The following is a 21,682-nucleotide window of genomic DNA, read 5'->3' as shown; positions in this document are numbered from 1 at the left end:
ACACATGTGTTTATTTTTGTCGGACTTCCTGTGCATAGTGTGCATATAGTAAATCGTCAACTGATTTTTGAATATTGATTAAATGAACAAAATACCTAATGGTAAAAAGATCATTAGCAAGCTTTGAGTGGTATATTTCAAATAATCAGGTATCACAGTTACAACAGCCAATGTTGTTACAAAGAGCATGTACTCTTTTGTAAAACTATATAATACTTCATTTACATAATACATGAATAATAATAAAAAAATCTGGGTGATTATATTAAAATGAACGAAACTGATACATATTTTCATTTTTATTGGTTTAATGTAAAGGCAGTTTGCAAACACAAAAAATACAATATTATACTTAAATACTTGTATACTTTTATATAGTGCAGGTATTAAAAACAAAATAATACATATAAGATTATTTTTTCAATAACAAATATAAGGTATAAGAAATATCAGGTCAAAGATTTGATTTGTCACAATCATCCCATTCTTAGAAAATATACATTATGAAAGCATGCATATTTGTACTATCTGGGCAAATAACAGCTTTATTAGAAAACGTACAATTTGAATAAATATTAATAAATCTGTTCATTGTTAAAAATGAAGTATGTAAACGAATTTTAGAAGATGACACAAGGTGAACTGTTGCATGAAGATTATTCAACTTGATTAAATAATGAGGAACTCTGATAATTGAAATAATCAATGCAGGATCAAAGTTTATTTTTATTTATGACCAGCAAGACACTATGTCAAATTTTTTATTTTATATGCTGTGAAAATCGCAGACCAATGAAAATACTCCATAAAAAGTAACACATTTTCACTTGTAAGGAATCGATACCACATTCTTGGGACACACCTAGGAAACACCTAGCTTGAAGCATTCCAATGGTCCCACCTATCTCTGCCTGGCTTAGATAAAATATGAAAAACAAGATCAACAAAGAAGGGCGGTCTTCAATGAAGGGAATTACACACACAAAAAACAACAACAACAAAAAACGGAGAAGATTCGTATCCGTCGATATGTCATACTTACATGGAATCCAGTCAAAGATTGACAATAGAGTACATGGAACTTTTCTAAATGTAAAAATACCTATAAAGGTATCAGACCATCTTTAGTCGGTTCCATTCGTTTATTTTTTGTCGGGCGTCCGGTGCATAGTATTTATAGCAAATTGCCTTCTGATTTAAATGAACAAAATACTAATGATAAAAAAATATCCTTAGGTATATTTTTAACAATCAAGTATCACAGTTACAACAGACATTGTTGTTCATTCTTACAAATAAAAAGCAAGGACCCTTAAAACTGTATAATAATAATGTTGGTGGTTATATTAAAATGAACGAAACTGATACCTATTTTCATTTTGTATTATACAAATAACAACAACATTTTACTTAAGTAATATTTTATGTTTTAATATCAAAGTATTAAAATAGAATTATACATATAAGATTATTTATTTCAATTACAAATATAAGGCTTACGATATATAAGGTCAAAGATTTTATTTCTCACAAATTTCCAATGCTTAGATATATTTTCAAAATATCTGGGTAAATAACAGCTTTGTTAGAAAACGTACCACTATTTGAATTAATATTAATATATCAGTTCATTGTTAAATATATATGTTAACGAATTTTATCAGACGTCATAAGGTGAACAAAAAGCTGTTGCATGAAGATAATTGATCATTATTCAACTTGATTAAATAATGAGGCAGTAATCAATGCAGGATCAAAGTTTATTTTTATTTATGACAGGTGGTTATCAACAGAAAAAAAGTTCAATTAAACATATATCTCTATAAATATTAAAATTCGTACATTAACGTTTTAGTATAATCAGGATACTTTCCATACATATCATATTAAAAACTGATTGATTAATCAAATAGAAACCATAATAATGTCTATTAACACTTCATCTATATAAATATTTCATCATCTTTTCTAACTTTAAGCTATGACGAGACTGACAATACTAATTGCTTGAACTTGTTGCTGTACAAGACATCATGTGAAGATCAAATTTCTTTTTATACTCGTCTCTCAACGACTGCAATTTTGAAACTTCTTTCCTCAGCTTTGCGTGTGTTTTCATTTCCTTATAGATTTCCTGATAAAATCACAAATATGTTATGTGATAAGTTAACATGTTAGCAAATTCAATTTACAGTAGACTTATCAATTACAAAAACATTATTTTAAAAATAGTATATGCACTAGAAATTATTTAAAAAATACATTTTACACAATGTCTATCGTTAGAATATATATAACAGAACAAATAAGAAGGCACATGTTTGAATAAACAACTTGTTTAATTTACCATTTTCATGTTTAATTGCACGTGCACAATTTGTCAATTATTTTTTAAAGCATGAGTCTAACGACAATGTCTCTTCATATGATACCATTGCTGATTATTTTCCGGAAATGCGTTCGAGAGTGGTTTGAATATGCTGCATGTGATCTAAAATAGCTTATGTTTAAATAAACAAAAAAGAAGGATATATTCAAGTATAGAACTGTTTATTTTTGCAATACAATATGATAAACAAGATCGACAAGGAAAGGCGGCGTTCAATGAAACTTACGTTTAAAAGATACTGTTCATATTTCCTTGCTTTGTGTCTAGTTTTCTTTGCCGATCTACGGTTTTGTTCAAGACGGGCTTGCTTCTTTCTTATTTCATCTTCTGTAAGCTATAAAAAATTGAAACCACGTTGTTATCAGAAATGTTGATAACAAATTAAAGGAATCACGATTTTGTTTGTATCGACTTTAACATCAAAACTTTTGCACAATCAAAGTTCAAAACCGCCGTACAAGCAGCAATTATACAATTGCTAATAAAATGTAACTGCGGATAAGAACGAAAACGAAAAAAGAATACTTTTAAATTTGATTAACTTCATATAATTTTTATTTACCACAACGTCTCCCTCTCCATTAAAAATGAATTACCACTAACACTTACAACAAAATACAAAATAATTGCCAAACATACTATCGTAACGTTTTAACAAAATATTTCAAATGTTATTGGAATGAAGAATTAGAAACTTTTGAATACGTTATTCTTCTTGAACAAATCTTAAATAATCTATACTTAAAACACACAAAGTATCCATGCAATGTCTGAAAGAGCATATAAAGAGCCAGTTTCAGTAGAATGTAATGCACTTTGATGAAATTCACTGATTTCTACGACGTATTCAATGTTTTTGTTGTTCACAGCAGTGTTTTCTCTTTACTTACTTTATATGTCCTCGGCTCTTCAGGTTCAATCACTAACTCAGGTTGTCCCATTGATAAACGTCTGACCTGTATTTTACATTGAAGTTCCTGTTTTAGTAATGGCATTAAAGATCCTTCACTCACTGACTCTTCAAACGCTTTACCAACTTCAGTCTCAAAGTTTTCAAGGTCCACTTCTATATCTCTGTCATGTCCTGATTTAGACCCAGGTACTTCCGTATGTAGAGTTTTCCTTTGTAATTGCATATTAAGAAAGTCGTAAAAAGGACTGATTTGTATTTTTTTCCTTTTTCTATCTGGTGTTATTTTACTTAATAATGCTGTCTGAATATTTGTTGAACAAAATGTTTCAGTCTTTTTTCCATAGGCCGTTACTGACTTCTCACTTTTCTCTTTTTTATGGTCGTCTTTATCTGTAACTGAAGAATGGGATTTGTCAAAAATAAATGATGATTCTTTATTATTTGATTCTGACGAATAAGTTGATGTTGCTGTTGGGGCTCTTTTAGAAACTAGCGGATTTACCGGAGGTTTAAGCAACTTATTATCTTTCTTAACTGGTACAATTTCCTCGAAGTTGGGCAAATTTCCGCCTGGCGATAGTTTAAAATCGTATGAAATAGGTGAAATTAGGGAAGAGTATCCTTCGTCGTATGAAGAGTCAGAAAATAAGTCAAATAACTCCTCTGTATCCGAGTCACTGTCAGAATCACTAAAATGATATGTATCTATATAATCTGATTTTGTAGTAGAAGATTTAGGTGAAGAAGAATTAAAGACATTGCTATTATTGTCACGAACCTCGAAATAATTCAATTCAAGAGGAGTTGCAATAAGAATTTCTTCTTCTTCTTCTTCTTCTTCTTCTTCTTCTTCTTCATTTTCAATAAGAACGTTTGTGTCAAAATAGTTTTCAGAAACTTCTTCTAGATTTCCATATCCTTCATCTAGAGGACATGTATAATACGCTCTCTCACTTGGTTCTAAAATATGTGAACTCGCCGTGATTGAATATTGGGGATATATTGGAGCTGGTCTTGATGTGGAACTATTTTCATAATTTGGATGTGTTCTGTGATACGAATTGGCTTTCTCTGCCTCTCCTCTCTGCTTCTTGTTGTGGTATTTTAGGTTTCTGCTTTCGCTGGCTGTTCTCATTAATTGTATGGTGTAATATCCAATTGTTGGTCAAGTATGTAAAAATGAAAAAGAAAATATAGATATAAAATTAAAATACTATAATTCATTTCAGACTTTAAAGCTGGCTTAAGAGAAACCATGCAACGAAAATAAATAAATGCCTCAAACCTTAGTCACATATATTTCTATTAGCTAAACTTGAGTCTTCAATTTCCCAAATAGCACAATTATGAATTACATGTATATATGAAATGTCATTAATAGAATTCCACATCTGAACAATAATGAATCAGATTGCTGTTGAGGTCATATTATTTCCTTTTTGTTTTTCCTTTATTCAAGTCCCATTTAGCTTTAAAATGCTAATATGTTTTTTTTTTGTCAAAAACGGTTTATTGTTGGTGTCGTTTACACCTTTTACAGCTTCTTAAAAGTTACTCAGTAGCCATATTGTATGAAGCTCGAATGACCAATTTGTTTATTTTTTGTTGCCTTTATGACAAATGTCACATTTAGGGGTATTTTGATAAGGTGATAAGCCTCTTAACTGTTTTAGATACATTATTGTAACTTTATCAAACTTTTAAAACACATGTCTGCATATTGTACAGAAAGAACAAAATCATTTCTGAGGTCTAACATGCTTTAAACGAATCATTACTCCCGAAAAACAAACAAAGTATTGTATATAAAAAGATTATGACGGCCTGGCATAATTGTACTGAGGTTTATGCAAAATTTCAGGTTATTTATACAATTATTACACTCTGCGTCAGTTTTTCTACGGGTCCTTCGGGATTATTAATTGTAGAAGACGGAATACTGCTTGATTCTCCTACTTTCCGGAAAGATGTTGCACTTTTATATTTTTCTCAATAACAGACTTGATCAAAGCAATTCTTTATTTTTTGTATGATTTTAATGTCATTACTTCTGATGGGATAACCCCTCTTGATATTTATTTTCTTCTTTGTTTATCTAGAGAGTTTTATCAATAGCTTTATCTACCATGTTACTTGTTACTGTTTTTATATCATTTTTCTTAAAGCCATTCTAATATTTTTAAGATATTGACTTATTCCATACCAGCATTGAAATCAGCCATTTTGATTTATTAGTAAGAAATCTGCGTATATTGGTTTACAAGTTGTCATTTCATATGATAGTTTGTTAAATAAATTATAAATGATCATAAAGCTATCGATCGTCACTTTATAATGTCCGTATTTTGGCAAAACAAATGATAAACGTAATTAGGAAACATATTTCATGTTTTTATGCAAGAAACATTTTTGTTTGTTTTTCTTTCGGCCATTTTATATCATACGATGCTATATTATTGCTTCCATGCTCAATAAAGGTGAAACGTGAAACAATATTTCTTTCTACAAATTAACTTTTTTTATAATAATAAATTACCTTAAAATGAAGCTCTGTTTGCCTGATAAATCATTTTTATATAAAAATTAATGTACAACAATATTTTGCATCCGGATATGCGTAGAATAATAGTCAATAATTAGTCACGTACCTTTAACTTTTTTTATATAAAACTCCACGAAATGCATTATGTCTACTAGCATTTCGAAATACATCATCACCTGACATGGTTTCCCTGTAGTTATATATATATATCGCTGTATTTGTTTTCAGAAAGACATACTTGTATACAAATTAAATTTTTTTTGGTTTCCTAATTCTAAATATAGCATATACAACTATATATATAAATTAAAAGTATAAGAAGAATATACAAGCTGTTAAACTGAGCCTGCAATTTCGTGAAAATAATATCACAATGCACATGCTTTTTACTTAAAGTTATTAAATACAAATATAACAACATATTTGTTTACTCGATTTTTACGAATCAAAATAAAACTAATTAACACAACATGACATTAACTGCTAATAATAACAGCTCCTTCCATAGGCCAAAATAAAAAGCATTCCATAAGAGACGACGCCGCTCACCGGCGTCGCCAATTAGGAAGTTAGATATATGACCAAACATATTGATATATATTATTTTTTGGAAACATAAAGCTGGTGATGTAATTCATGGAATAAAAAAAAACAACATTTTCATATATACTACATTTATATTATTTTTTTGTATAAGATTCTTTGTATTATAACGACCTGATAAATAAGGGTACATAGACTTTGTAATGGTGAAGGCCCTCGATCTAAATCAACCAGAGAGTGTGAATTATTCTGTCAAAATCATGTTGTTGTAAGGTTATTAATTTATTATTATCAATCTCATAATTCATAATAATTATTCATTATTTATCTTTCGTTTTGTTGATCATAATTATTACTATTATTATGAATACTTTTAACATTTGTGGTTTAAATAAATTAAAATGCACATTCATCTAATAACAGAATCTGTGTCGGTGAAATAGTACAGTTTTCAGGAAACCGGATGCTAATTCTCGAATGCATTCACACTTCTTACACCCATTAAACAAGTAAAATTTGGCACTTGATCTTGCTTTTGCAAAAAAAAATCTATAAACTGTACAAGATACATGAATTGCTGTTTGTTTACATTTAAAATGTTTTATTACACAATCATATAAAGCAGATCAGTTTACCAAGAAGTGGTCTTTTTCTGGAGAATTGTTTAGATAAATAATATCTTTATCAAAGTAACGTTTAACTGACCCCTCGGTCTTTGTATGTAATTTATAGCAATGACTGACACCGTCTCTTCCCCAGGAATATAACATATTTCAAAGCACGTGCAGACATTGCAAAATCCAATCGCAACTTTTCGGCCATTTCCGTCAGTCTTCGGATAAGGACCTCGAACACAATAGTATGAATACAAGGAACGGATGCGGTATTTCGGTCTAACATACGCTTAGAAACAAAACATGTAAACAAATAGTAAATTAATGCTGGGAGTTGTTGACAAGTTTATTTCCTATATATGTAGTAAAAGTCTACCTAAAATAAATGAATTCATAGATACAAAAGCAAACAATACATTATTTCTATATTTTTATTATGGTTGTAGAAACCGAAAGTACAAAAAACCAACCTCTTGGCATTTAGTCGGATTTGTTTAAAATTGAACATCAGTGGGTTTATTTAAATTAAAAATTGTTGCCAGACATATTTTCAATCATAAGTGACCGAAACAGACATTACTTTTCTTTATATACATTCGTTTTTCTGTTTACATCTGAAACCAATTGGTAGAACTACTTTCAATCCGTATTGTTTCCGAGGTTATCATAGATAATAATCACAAATTGTCTTCGCAAAAAAAATCGAATTTACAGTACGACATCGTGGAGAACATTTGACAGTAGATGTATGAAAAACTTCATATACGCAAAGATTTATATATTTAGGAAACTAGGAACTAATGCAACTATATAATTTGAATTTATATAAAAAATGTTTAAAATTATTGATAATGTACTAGTATTTCATTTTTTGTTCATTGGTGAAACACAACCTATGTTAAAACAATTGTGTATGCATTTATAGTAATTAACGTAAGGTTTAAAATATTGGAGATTTCACAGAAAACGACATTGTATACATATTTACCATACTACACAATACTTACATTTGCCATGACCTGATGTGAATGAAAGGATTTTAACTTTAAGTTGACTTTAAACTTCTAAATATTCAACAGAAACGTTCATGGTTTATTCATCGCCCTTGAAATTATCAAGAGAGGTCAATACAAAACTTTCACAAGTACTGTTTTTCTTCCAAGACGGGAAGCTTTCAGAAAAATAGGGCTATCTATTAAAACTATCACCGCACAATAAAAAGGTTGATCAGCTTATAGTTGTACCTTTTCAGTTGTCATCTTTACTGTTCTCAAAGCTTCCGTGATATATGTGTCTGGTAACACTAGTTTTAGATTATACAATAGTCTATACTTTTTCTCTTCGGATTTTCAATTGAATTCCTTACATTTATTTCGTTTCCAAAAATACTAAATTTCCCGATAATGTCAAAGAGCACTTACTCCATCAAGAAGTTGAAGGTAAAAGAAAACCTGTTTACAATTACTTTTATTGTTTTTGCTAGTAATGTCTTAAAGGGTTTGGTATTTCAGAAACAATTACTTTTGATAAATGTAATTAAAAATTCATACACGTCAGTTCCATAATAATACAAAAAACCCATAAAAGTATGCATTGTAGTTACATATAAAAGGTATATGAATTATTAGATAAAAAGACAATGTGACAACAATATGAATAAATATTAACAAACCAGTTCGCGGCTAACAAGTTCCATAATAATACAAAAAAACCCATAAAAGTATGCATTGTAGTTACATATAAAAGGTATTTGAATTATTAGATAAAAAGACAATGTGACAACAATATGAATAAATATTAACAAACCAGTTCGCGGCTAAAATAAAGCTGAGGTTATACGAGTATGAATTACAATCGGGTGAATATTCAGGTTATTTCTTAATAAAGTATTTTATGTATATATAATTCTAATAAACAGAGCAAAGTTAATTATGACCAGTAAAAAATTGTCGAAGTATTTTAGTTAATATCTGTACGAGTAGTACGTAAGAATTACTGTTACAATCTATGAATTAAAATATGAAAGCGATAAAATGTATAAGATATTTGGAAACTGATTCTTATATTTACTAATTCAAATATGAAAAGGGATATATACATCATCTGTTCATCGTTCTGAGGAATCAATTGTACACATTACTGATGTTTCGTTTTGCCAACTTCTTTAGAAAAATAATACTTAATACCTACATGTAGACATTTAAACATGTTTCATCCAAGTTGCATTTGCACCGTTAAACAATTGTGACATGTTTAAAGTGTTCATGTGTGCATGTAAAACTCATACATTGTACGCAGTATATCAACAGACGGTCCAATGTAAAATACCTGTCTGTAATTTGGGTACTATACATATCTTTAAAAACTGCTGGATTAATCGCGCGTATTTAAGTAATGCCCATCAAGACTTTCTCTATGCTAAAGCTTTCAGCCAGCTGAAGCTATGATAATCTGACACTCGGCTATGGTGGCGTTGAAGAACTTGTTGAAGAACTTGTTGCTGTACAGGACACCATGTGAAGATCAAACGTCTTTTTATACTTGTCTCTTATCGTCTGCAGTTTTGAAATTTCTTTTCGCAGTTTTGTATTTTTTGTCATTGCCTTTTTGATGTGCTAAAAACAGAACATTTGTATATTTAATATGTTAACATGTCCATTGCAGTAGAAGAATTCTAAAAATCAACATACGTGTTAGCTAAGAAAAAATATTACTTTAATTAAAATTAAATGTACTCAATTATCTGTCATTTCAATTTAATGTATCCTTATATAAAAGCACCTGAATGACATACATGTACATATTTCTTTATATGTTACCAAAGCTGGCTTTTCCAGGTTATACACTAAGGAGTAGTCCAAATATTTTTTCATGATAAAGCTTAAATAAATAATGTTTAAACTAAAAGAAGAATGTTATCAAATGTTGTGGAACTGTTTATAATAAAAAACTTACATTTAAAAGATTCTGTTCATGTTTTCTTGCTTTGTGTCTCGATTTCTTTGCCGATCTACGGTTCTGTTCTAGGCGTGCCTGTTTCTTTTTTATTTCATCTTCTGTAAGCTATAATGAATAAGAATATAATTTTTATTAATATCATTTAATAAGAAAAATTTAAATAACAAAATTTACAACAAGTTTGTTTTTTCGAGTTATCGAATGATAAATTTGCACAAACAAACTAAAAGCATTGATGAAAAATGACTCATATATTTGTTTTACTACCTACAAATTGTCATGAGATGAAGTCTCAATTTATTTTACTAAGCGTCTGCATCTAAAAAGAAAGAATTGCCATCAGTATCAGTACCATTTCCAATATAATATATATAGCAAGAGTTTTCTAATGTTAGTGAAATGCGGAAAATATAATTATTATTCTAGTTGATTGAATGCATTTAAATTACTTCAACCACTCTTAAATTATTTATAAATAATACAGGCACTGTTTTCAAAAATATTCAATTGCTATAATAACTGAAACATGATATAAATCCAGATTCAGTGAAAAGTAATCCACTTTAAAATTCGTATTTTTTCTTTCTCTTTCAAGTTGGATGTTGTTCTTAAAAGTTCCCTTTGTACTTACTTTATATACCTTTGGCTCTTCAGGTTCAAGCACTAACTCAGATTGTCCCATTGATAAACGTCTGACCTGTATTTTACATTGAAGTTCCTGTTTTAGTAATGGCATTAACGATCCTTCACTCACTGACTCTTCAAACGCTTTGCCAACTTCAGTCTCAAAGTTTTCAAGGTCCACTTCTATATCTCTGTCATGTCCTGATTTAGACCCAGGTTCTTCTGTATGTAGAGTTTTCCTTTGTAATTGCATATTAAGAAAGTCGTCGAAAGGACTGTGGTATAATTTCTTACTTTTTCTATCTGGTGTTATTTTACTTAACAATGCTGTCTGAATATTTGTTGAACAAAATGTTGCAGTCTTCTTTTCGTCTGCTGCTATTGATGTTTCACGTTTCTCTTTCTTATGACCGTCTTTAACTGAAGAATGCGATTTGTCAAAGATATATGATAATTCTTCTACATTTGATTCTGACGAATAAGTTGTTGTTGCTGTTGGTGTTCTTTTAGAAACTAGCGGATTTACCGGAGGCTTAAACAATTCTTTGTCCTTATTAACTGGTTCAAGTTCGTCAAAGTTGGGCAAGTTTCCGGATGGTAATGGTTTTATATCATAATACTTTGGTGAAGTTACGGAAAAGTATTCTTCGTCGGATGAAGTATCAGAAAATAACACAAATTTATCCTCTGTATCTGAGTCACTGTCAGAGTTACTAGAAAGCGTGGAATGAAAAGGAGAAGTATATGTTTCTATTGAATCAAATGTTGAAAAACAGGTTTTAGATGAATCAAAATCAAATTCTTTATCATTTGCATCAGAAGCAGGAAAATAACCCAGTTCTAAAGGGGTTGCTATAAAAATTTCTTCTTCGTCATTTTCATTAAGAACGTTTGTGTCAAAAGAAAAGTTTTCAGAAACTTCTTCGACGTTCCCATATCCTTCATTTAGAGAACTGGTAAAATATGCTGTTTCACTTGGTGTTAAAATGTTTGAACTCGACGTGATTGAATATTGGGAATGTACTGGAGTTGCTGGTGAAGATAAACTTTGATTTGGCTTTGATTTGTTATGTACAGTAACATGGCTAGAAAAACTGGTTGCCCTTGCTTCTCGTCTCTTGTCGATCTTTTGAGAAGGTACACTGTTTTTTCTCATACATTGAGCTGTATTACAGTAGTAAACTCAAATATTGCTGGATAACTATGAAAACTGAAAAAGAGAAAACAAACAGTTTTGTGAGCTAATTGGTGAATAATAAAGTGCTGTTTTTCTTCTATTTTATTTACAATATTGCTCAGAGACAAACGATTATTCAATTTGAATTCTGCTAAAGCCGATGCTAAGGGGTGTGGACGGTAGCTTGCTCTTTCAATGATCATCCATGAACAGGCTTAATCACATCCTAACCCATCCTGTGCTGTTTCGCGGTTAACCTTATATATAATCTACTATAATTATAGGTAGTATGGTACTAAATATATCAACTTTCAAAAACTGAGCTCCAGTAATAAGAACCCTGCAATGATATTGTTTAAACTCATGGCATACTTTATTATTTCATTTTTACTTATTTTTCTTGACAATCAATTTGTCAAAAATAAAGATTTTCTTAATTAATCTTGATTGATCCATATTGGTAAGTCTACACCAAATTGCTAACACAGATTTCCAACAAATATACTATCAAATATGTGTATCACCGCAAACTGCAGCATTTTAATTATACCTACCAATACTTGAATAAAACTTGGCTGCCCTATTCTGTACCGTTGAGATATTTGCAAACAGGGATGTCCGTTACATTTTGAAAACAAACGAACATGCATCCATTTGTATGAAAATGTGACAATCTTTTTGCATTTGACATTATGCTTACTTTCATTTTGCTTTGTGGCTGATTACATATTTCCTATTGTGTGATGACAACGTGTGTTGAGGTCTGGTAGCATTGTGACAGAGCAATATTGAAATATCAATGTTTATACAATGTATACAGTCCCGACATGTTGAAATATATCACCAAACTATATTGTACTTTAATTCAGCCAAATGAAATTATGATATACACATCGGGTTTTGTAAACAGCATACAAGATGAAATTTAGAGCAAGCCAGATTTGATTGTAAACAATCGAAATTGTAAACCAATAAGTACAATAGCAACGTAAATTAGCAAATTGTAACAGTTAGCATTTACATAATCGATAATATCATGACAATTAAATTGGTAAATGTATTTTGTAAGTTTCGTTTTCAAAAGCAGATTTCGAATTTAAAATGTAAACAAGCCAACTTTAGACGACATTCATGTCAAACTATCAATTCCTTAAAAATGTGTTCCTAAAAATAAAGTTTCATCGGTTTTGTAATGGTCAGCAAAAGGTTTTTGCAAAAAAGGATCCTAATATTGTAAAATTTTTACATGGTGTCATGTGTCACAGAAATATGCTTATACATCCAACTGAAATATAATACAATCCCAACGCAGATTAAAGCATCACTGAAACATATCTATACATGTTAACGAAAGTTCCTACCTCTATACTACTAGAACATTCTTATATAACCCTCCAGAGATCATTACCACTGAAACATATCTATGCATGCTAACGAGATTCCTTAGAACATTCTCATATTGCCCTCGAGAGCTCATTACCTCTGAAACATATCTATACATACTAATGGAGATATCTTCCTCTTTACCACTAGAACATGTTTATATTGCTCCCGAGAGCTCATTACCTCTGAAACATATCTATACATGCTAATGGAGATATCTTCCTCTTTACCACTAGAACATGTTTATATTGCTCCCGAGAGCTCATTACCTCTGAAACATATCTATTCATGCTAATGAAGATATCCTCCTCTTTACCACTAGAACATGTTTATATTGCTCTCGAGACCTCATTACCTCTGAAACATATCTATACATGCTAATGGAGATATCTTCTTCTTTACCACTAGAAAATGTTTACATTGCTCCCGAGAGCTCATTACACCTGAAACATATCTATACATGCTAATGGAGATATCTTCCTCTTTACCACTAGAACATGTTCATATCGCCCTCGAGAGCTCATTACCACTGGAACATATTTATGCATGCTAACGGAGATATCTTCTTCTTTACCACTAGAACATGTTCATATTGCCCTCGAGAGCTCATTACCACTGAAACATATGTATACATGTTTATATTGCCCTCGAGAGCTCATTACCACTGAAACATATCTATACATGTTTATATTGCCCTCGAGAGCTCATTACAATTGGAACATATTTAGATATGATAAAAGATATTTCAATATAAATGAAACATGTTTGTACATGCTTTAAGGCAGTTCAACATCATTTGGACTTATGTTTTCATATATTTTGTCTTATTTTATTCAAAAGATGTATATACACGTAAAAGGCCGGATAGTCTATGTAACTTTGATATGTATAAATGTAATGAAGAGTCCAATATCAGTTAACATATAAATACTGTTACATGACATGCTAACTGAGAGAGTGATATCTCTGTACAAGCTAACTGGGAGTATATGTTACTGCATGTTATAAAAAAGATCACAGTAATGCTAATACCGTGTCCATGTCGTCATTAGATGTTGGCAAGGAATCTAAAATGAAACTCAATTCTTACATTGCTCAAATGCATGTGAGAATCAACATTATTTTTAAATGTGAATAAGAATTTCTGCAACAGCACCATGACTAAAATAGAAAAGCCCTATATTCATATTCAAGTATTATCACCCTACTTAATGCTGTTATACTGGCATAAAATTATTGAAACTTATCATGAGATTACTGTCATACATATCAACAACCGTATTACAAAGATATCTTAAACTTTAGTTTATCAACGCTTGAAGTAAGATAGATATGCTCTAAACGTTTAACATCGCCGTGTGATCCCAAGAACTGATATAATGATTAAGTATTTCTTGTAAAATACATAATAGCACAGGAAATGAGAACTAAAGATTCATTATATTTTTAATTTTTGTATGTATCGAACAACATTTTACCAATTGCCTACAACTCGGACCTTCCGTCAAACTTCGGAAAATAGTCGAGACTAACATATATGCATATCAAGTTAAGTCTAGTTAAGTCTGGTTGTTACAAAAAGCTATAAGTGAATAATTTTCCTCGATCAAATTTCATTGGCAAAAGGACACAAATTGTTGACAACATTCGTGTATTAATTTTACATGATTCAACACACTATATAAGGAAATCTAATGTCCACTCATTCACACGATTAGTCATTATTTGAGAGCGTGTTTTTTTCTTTATACCGATGTACTACCGTTCGATTAAAAAAAATGGTGATTACCAATCTTGCTCTTAATGAATTGAAAGCATTAAAATGATCGATGAAATGTTCTGCTGCCAGACTTCTGGAATATGGTTTGTCTGGAGAAATAACAACACTTCAGATTATTAAATTGATTAAATTTCTGTCAAATAAAAATGCATGTAGTAGGTGTTACATTTGTCTATTTTCTGAAAAAAAAATGGTGGTTGAAAATGCTTATATTACTTGCACAGAAACAGACATATGACTATGAATACTTTGAAGAATATTGAAACTCGGTCTCCACAGACTCATCCACTCAGGCTTATTATGTACTAGTACTAGTCTCAATATTTCGACTGCAAGACAGACCGATTTTATAATCTGATATTTCATAGATGTCTGTCTTTACAAAGGGCGACCGTCGTCTATATAAAAAGCCCTAAAGCGCACAATTTGTTGGGCTAGTTCTAGTACTAGCATGAACGTGATATCCGATCTGCTATTTTGTGGGGGAAAAACATGCACATAAAATCCATCTGAATATATGTTTTTGTAAATTTATGAACAAAATATGTTACGATGTAACTGTTTCATGATATATATTAACATCACTTGTATGCTTATGCGAAGTAGTAAAATGTAATAGGTATATATCATTCCTAAAAACACCACAATGTGCTGTATCGCACTTTACACAACACAATCTAATGATTTTTATTTATAGTTATAATGAAATATTCTTCTTTCGGGTATCAGCAACCCTTTTTTTAGAATAGATCCACTGTTTCTGTGCAAATTAAAACAAAAAGAACGGAAAAAAACAACAACAGAAACAAAAAACAACCACAATAACATACAAAACATATACCGTATCATAGTTTACCTTTCTAACTAAACTTAATCAGTCTGTGCCAAGTTGTAATTATATAAAAATATTCATGCATTTCTTCTCAAAATGGCGTATACGTCAAAACATATTCAGTTCGGACATACGTACTTGTGTAGTCATAACAGAGTTAGTAATCTGACACGTACCTTTTCAAAATCTTTTTAAAATTCCATGAAATAACATGTATATGAACATCAACATCTACTGATAATTTTGTATATTATAGTGGTTTCCCTTTTTTTTAAATTTTGGGCTAAATATAGATCTATACTAGGGAACCCAGATATAGGCTTGACTTATAAATTTGAGCGGAATTTCTAATACTGCGTGTTTAAACTGAATATTTTACGAGTTCATGATATGAAGAATATTCATACGTAAATTCTTCACATGTTTGAGCAGTTGGCAAATATATGCAAGAACTAAGGTGAAATAAAACAACATAAGACTATGAATAAAGAAGAAACACAAGTTATATACGTATATAACAACTTATTATTTCATTTAATAAAACAAAATAAAACCATTATTCATTTATTGTTAATTTTGTAGTATAATTCCTTAATCATGATGAAATATAGACTGCAGATATATTATTTAACAACGAGTAGCTATATATCTTATTAAGTATTGCAGTAAAATTGTATTGGTTCCAAAATGTATTGGTCGATTTTGGAAACAGTGGCAACATACAAAAAATTCTATTGTTTATTACATATGGATATTGTTCGCAAACAGAATAAAGTGTCCTGGAACAAAATATTATTCAGCTAAAAATATTAAATATGTTACAAAACAACAATTTTTCACCAAAATTAGGTGAAAGACCACATGTTAACATGGAAAAACTAGATTTTGGGTAATTCCAAAGATTTTCATCATTTTTGTTAATGTAGGGCTTTATCCGTTTAGCAATGATTTCGAGCTAAGCCATTTGCGTTTTTAAAAGGCAATTTAATATTTTTGCAGCAGATATATAGCTTTATACAATATAACAAACGCATTATTTTATTATGATTTCACGTTATAAGTGTTGTTTCTGTTAATTCATGTTTTAACAATCTGGTCAAATGGCATAGTGGTTCAGGTGTCAGTCTCTCAACCAAGGGATCGTGTGTTAGAGCCCTTCTCGGGACACGATCATAATTTTTCATAAATCTAGGAAGCGGGCACGAAAGTGATTAATATAAGTTGCAAGAAATTGTTTCGAGCTAAAATAAATACATTTGTGTTTTAACTAAGATACAGTCATAATGCCAGAAAATGTTTCAAAAGAAGTTGGATTTTCTCTCTCCAGAATTGATATGATACATTTACCAATCACAGCAATGTATGACTGACGCCTGGGTCTTCAAATATAATTGTATTTACTGTTGAATTTTCATCATAATTTATATCAATGACTGGTACCGTCTCTTCGTTAGTAACTTCTAAATATTCAACAGAACCGTCCATGATTTCTTCTTCACCCGTGGAATTATCAAAGGAAGTCAATACAAAACTTTCAATAGAACTGTTTTCTTCCAAGACGAAGCATTCAGAAAAATTAGGGCTATCTATTGGAACTGTCACCGCACAGTTAGAAGATTGATCAGCTAATATGCGATCTTTTTCAGCTGTCACATTCTCTACTTTTCTTAAAGCTTCCGTGATATAGGAGTCTGGTAACACTAATTTTAGGTTATACAATAATCTATTCTTTTCCTCTTCGGATTTGCTGACAACTTCTAAAAGTTTCTCTTTTTGCATTTTCAGCAGCGATAAAAGCTACAAAAGAAAATAAATGAATAAATAAGAAAGAAAGAAAGAAAGAAAGAAAGAAAGAAAGAAAGAAAGAAAGAAAGAAAGAAAGAAAGAAAGAAAGAAAGAAAGAAAGAAAGAAAGAAAGAAACGAACGAAGAACGAAGAACGAACAAACAAATAAATAGATAAAAAAATATTCAACATTATTTTTGCCGTGTGCGAACATTCAGTGACAATGTTATACAGAACATTCTAAAATAAAAACAATCATCATCATCATCATCATATTACTATTAATTATTATTATTATTAGTATAATTATTATTATTATTATTATCATTATTATTATTATTGTCATTATTATTATTATTTATCACATAAAACATTAAAGACCTTCATATTTTCATTGTCCTCAGCTTTCTGTTTCTCCCTACATTTCCTGGCCGAGTCCCTGTTACTTTGTCTCCTTCTTCTATCTTTCTCGATTTCTTCTTTCGTCATCTGAAAATAAAATTTAAACTATGTAAATCCGGTTGAAATTATAATAATAAAAAACAACAAAAACTTACCCTTAAAGAAAATAGATACACGTATAAAGGAGTACTTATTTTATTCAAAATTAAGAGAAACTCGTGTTTTCTAATGCAATAAAAGAATGATTCAAACTAGTGTTCGGGTCGGTATCTTAAAAGGCACATTATGCTTCAAAACAAATAATTTTACTCCTTCTGAAAAGGCAAAGATGAATTCATAACGTTAAAATAATAGTTTTAGAGCATGTTAGATGACTGTAACCTTAAAAAACTAGCTATATTTAAAATGTGAAATAATATGCCATAAAAGTAGCAAAATATAATCAAAGTAGTATTTTGACTACCACACAAAATACTAAATCACTATAACTGTACTAACTGAGGCAAAAGGCGGTTCAGGTATTTTGCCGATGAAACTATAAAAGTATACCAAAAATAGAAAGCTTTTGAGAAATAAAAGTATTTCTGAAGCAGGATGGGCCTATAAAAACTTGCTTTGAGTAAATACAAAAATCATTTTGATTTTATTGTTCTCTTTTGAACACTATTGTTATATTTTTTCAGGAATTTGAGGTACAAAAATGTACAAGTATAGCTAGTAATTCTTTATGTAATTTTAAATTTTTGACGCGGTAGTGAATAATATATATGTACATGTAGCAAAAAAAAGAGAAAAAAAAGCAACAAACACCCCCTTCAAAATAAACAACACCCCCACAAAAACCCCTAGCAAACAAAAACAAAAAAAACACACACACACAAAACAAGCAAAGCATTAAACTAACCGGATAATTTTGCTTGGGGCTAAAATCTGCGGCAACATGGTCAAGCCCACGACTTTTTAAACTTCCAATGACCTTTGTCTTCAAGCACTGTTTTACAATTTTGTTTTTACTGATTAATGTACTATAGCCGTTTCCACTCTCATTTGTTTGACATTTAGAATTCGAGTTATTATCCCAACAATAAAATCCATCAACGAAATTATTTTGTAATTCAACACCCATCTTACATGAAATATTTCTAAAAGCGGTTCTTAAGGGGTTGCTTTATGAATCCAAATCCGACGATGATGGTCTTGCGGTCTATCTATATACGTTTTTTACATTGCCGGTTTCGCGCTTAAAATTATCACTTTTGCGCATGCGCATGCGGGAAATCGTGAAATAATCCAAGTAATACTCAAAGTATATACAGACACGTTAAAACCTCGACCTAGCTGAAATATCCATTGATTTTATGGAAGAATACCGATCGACACTTGTAATAATCAGATAATGTTTCCTTTCCAAAAATTTAAACGAATATAATACGGACTATGCGTGTGTCTATTTATAAATAGATACACTCTATAATACAGTGGATTTTCCGCTTTTAAAAATAGATAAATTTCTATTTTTGTAAGGTATTTCCCATCTATATTTAGATTGTGTTTTTTTTAATTGGGCGGGATTCCAATATTAAAAAAAAGTACAGATGGTACATGAAGTAATGTTATTATACTAGAGATCTTTGAAAACGAACGCTTTGTTTAAAATTGTTCTCAAACCGAATGCACTTATAATATCAATACATGTATATTCATAGCAATTTCTTTATCCATATTATTGCCGTCATTTAGACACAAACACATTTGGATTAATTTAGTAATAAAGAAAAAAATGCATGATAACAATGGTGCTCCAAAAATCGATTTTTTAAGCTATTTTTAGATTGCTACTGTAAACATAACGACACTTTAGGGTGATAAAAAGATGTCCTTTTATTTGTATAACATAATTCACGCTTCTGAAACGATTCAAATTTTATTCTCCCAAATTTTTTTTAGTTCAACAGTTGAGTAGTTAAAGTTGTTTTTATTTCAATGAAATGGAGTATAGGTTTATACAGTGGTCAATAACATACATGTATTATAAAAGTCCACGAACTTTTTTCAGTTATAACAAGAAAAATATTACATACATTCGTATGTAATATACTCGTAGGTACGATTGCATACTACTTTTTGTGAAGACTTTATGTTTGCTGAATTAAAGGTGTAATGCAAAATGAACAAACATGTCATGAGATATTAAATATCTTTAAACATTTTCATGAAATGTAATTAATGTATCATCATATTAAAGTCGCATGCCTTCAGATGAGAAAAATGATTTCAAGAAAATCAAAATATGAAAAGAAAATTCACGGTCAATTGACTGTTTTTAAGCATAATCACAAAATAAAATAACAGGAAATTAAAAACCTTTTTAATACACTTAAGGTAGAATTTCATTGTAAATCATAGTCACAGATTTGAGATATGATTATTTATTCATATTAACATCATTATTGGTTATATATTGATAAAAAAAACCCGAAAGACACAGTTTGTAAATATTTATTACAATAAAATATGAAAAAGGTATTTTCCATCCTATGAGACGCGCCGAGGTTAGCTATAATTAAAATTCCCGCGCTAAGTCGCGGTGGTGCTTGGGATAATCACTTGATACTGTAAATGGCAGCCATTTTACGATACGAAAATGCCTGGCCCTCCTCGGACAGTTTATCCTGCCGAAAAGATATGAAAAAATACTTACAATTTAAAGTTTGCTTGCTACATAAAGATTATCGATTTACTCTTTGCACACTTTTTCTCTGCCTGAGTATAATAATATTGACGTGTTTTCATTGGCTTAAACCATCACGTTACCATGCAATACACATGTAGGTGTGAACTAATTTCGTGTTCATTAAAATTATTCCGTTACTAGACATATAACAATCTTATTTACAAATGAATTGATAAAACAACAATCCCAGAAGCATTTAAGATAATAACAATCATTGGAAAAATAAATGCATATAAATTGTAAATTTGTGTATGACAACTCACCCCCTAAACAAAACATAATAGACTCAACCAAAACAAGCGTCTGCTTCTTCACCTAACTATGTAGTTGCATGACCATGATTAGCAATAGAAAACCAAATCTAAGAGATAAACCTATTGTAAAAATAATACTATGACCACAGCAGATTTCGTACAGAAAAGAACTAAATTTGATGAACAGCCCATTCTTTATAAGAATACATAAAGATACATATATATTGAAGCTGGATAGCTTTATGATACATGTATATACAGGCAGGCGAATCTTTTTGATGTTCATCGACAACGTCAACCATCTAGTAGACCTTGCCTGCGGGAAGTGACCACATTGCGTGAACATCTCCACAATGACCATACCACATTGGAAACCCGTTTCGGGTACCTGTAGGAAACGGTAAAAATTATTCCAGGGTGCATAAAATCCGATGATCTTGTGGCATTCTCTGCTGATAAATGAGCCGCGTCATGACAAAACCAACATAGTGCGTTTGCGACCAGCATGGATCCAGACCAGCCTGCGCTTCCGCGCAGTCTGATCAGGATCCATGCTGTCCGCTTACAAACCCTGTAACAAGTAGAGAAACTGATAGCGAACAGCATGGGTCCTAACCAGACTGCGCGGATGCGCAGGCTGGTCTGGATCCATGCTGGTCGCAAACGCACTATGTTAGTTTTGTCATAGTGCGACTCAAATACCTGCTCATCAAAAGTGTAATTTATAGAATTACATGATGTTCTTTGTTTTC

The 21,682-nt window shown here is 30.6% G+C and overlaps 3 protein-coding genes across 4 annotated transcripts; all 3 read right to left on the bottom strand.

Moving 5' to 3' along the window:
• Positions 1-295: 295 nt before the first annotated feature.
• LOC132719784 (uncharacterized) lies at positions 296-6,090 on the bottom strand. Its single transcript, XM_060703670.1, has 4 exons — positions 5,951-6,090; positions 3,280-4,427; positions 2,616-2,723; positions 296-2,134 (listed from the first exon to the last, which is right to left on the bottom strand). The coding sequence occupies exons 1-4, from the start codon at positions 6,015-6,017 to the stop codon at positions 2,000-2,002; spliced, it is 1,458 nt and encodes a 485-aa protein (XP_060559653.1). The 5' UTR covers positions 6,018-6,090; the 3' UTR covers positions 296-1,999.
• Positions 6,091-7,333: 1,243 nt separating this feature from the next.
• Positions 7,334-16,124, bottom strand: LOC132719785 (uncharacterized). Of its 2 annotated transcripts, none has more exons than XM_060703672.1 (4): positions 15,932-16,124; positions 10,591-11,793; positions 9,957-10,064; positions 7,334-9,616 (listed from the first exon to the last, which is right to left on the bottom strand). In XM_060703672.1, the coding sequence occupies exons 2-4, from the start codon at positions 11,737-11,739 to the stop codon at positions 9,464-9,466; spliced, it is 1,410 nt and encodes a 469-aa protein (XP_060559655.1). In that variant the 5' UTR covers positions 11,740-11,793; positions 15,932-16,124; the 3' UTR covers positions 7,334-9,463. The 2 variants fall into 2 exon arrangements, with proteins under 2 accessions (XP_060559655.1, XP_060559656.1); XM_060703673.1 differs by lacking the exon at positions 15,932-16,124 and adding an exon at positions 15,780-15,925.
• A 133-nt stretch (positions 16,125-16,257) lies between these two features.
• LOC132719786 (uncharacterized) lies at positions 16,258-19,399 on the bottom strand. Its single transcript, XM_060703674.1, has 3 exons — positions 18,847-19,399; positions 17,922-18,029; positions 16,258-17,552 (listed from the first exon to the last, which is right to left on the bottom strand). The coding sequence occupies exons 1-3, from the start codon at positions 19,066-19,068 to the stop codon at positions 17,106-17,108; spliced, it is 777 nt and encodes a 258-aa protein (XP_060559657.1). The 5' UTR covers positions 19,069-19,399; the 3' UTR covers positions 16,258-17,105.
• Between the last annotated feature and the right edge of the window lie 2,283 nt (positions 19,400-21,682).

Source organism: Ruditapes philippinarum, unplaced genomic scaffold (assembly GCF_026571515.1).
Source record: "Ruditapes philippinarum isolate M1 unplaced genomic scaffold, ASM2657151v2 ctg135_1_1_1_1, whole genome shotgun sequence".
NCBI lineage: Eukaryota > Metazoa > Mollusca > Bivalvia > Venerida > Veneridae > Ruditapes > Ruditapes philippinarum.
This window is presented reverse-complemented; position numbering and strand designations above follow the sequence as displayed.

Excerpts from the sequence above, each read along its gene's own strand:
- LOC132719784 (XM_060703670.1), bottom strand. The coding sequence starts at position 6,017 with ATGATGTATTTCGAAATGCTAGTAGACATAATGCATTTCGTGGAGTTT. Across the intron at positions 4,428-5,950 it reads TTATATAAAAAAAGTTAAAG|CCAGCGAAAGCAGAAACCTA; the intron begins GTACGTGACTAA and ends TAATGAGAACAG. Across the intron at positions 2,724-3,279 it reads AAGAGCCGAGGACATATAAA|CTTACAGAAGATGAAATAAG; the intron begins GTAAGTAAAGAG and ends AATTTTTTATAG.
- LOC132719785 (XM_060703672.1), bottom strand. The coding sequence starts at position 11,739 with ATGAGAAAAAACAGTGTACCTTCTCAAAAGATCGACAAGAGACGAGAA. Across the intron at positions 10,065-10,590 it reads AAGAGCCAAAGGTATATAAA|CTTACAGAAGATGAAATAAA; the intron begins GTAAGTACAAAG and ends TATTCATTATAG. Across the intron at positions 9,617-9,956 it reads ATGAACAGAATCTTTTAAAT|CACATCAAAAAGGCAATGAC; the intron begins GTAAGTTTTTTA and ends TTCTGTTTTTAG.
- LOC132719786 (XM_060703674.1), bottom strand. The coding sequence starts at position 19,068 with ATGGGTGTTGAATTACAAAATAATTTCGTTGATGGATTTTATTGTTGG. Across the intron at positions 18,030-18,846 it reads GCCCCAAGCAAAATTATCCG|ATGACGAAAGAAGAAATCGA; the intron begins GTTAGTTTAATG and ends TTTTATTTTCAG. Across the intron at positions 17,553-17,921 it reads AGGACAATGAAAATATGAAG|CTTTTATCGCTGCTGAAAAT; the intron begins GTCTTTAATGTT and ends TTTCTTTTGTAG.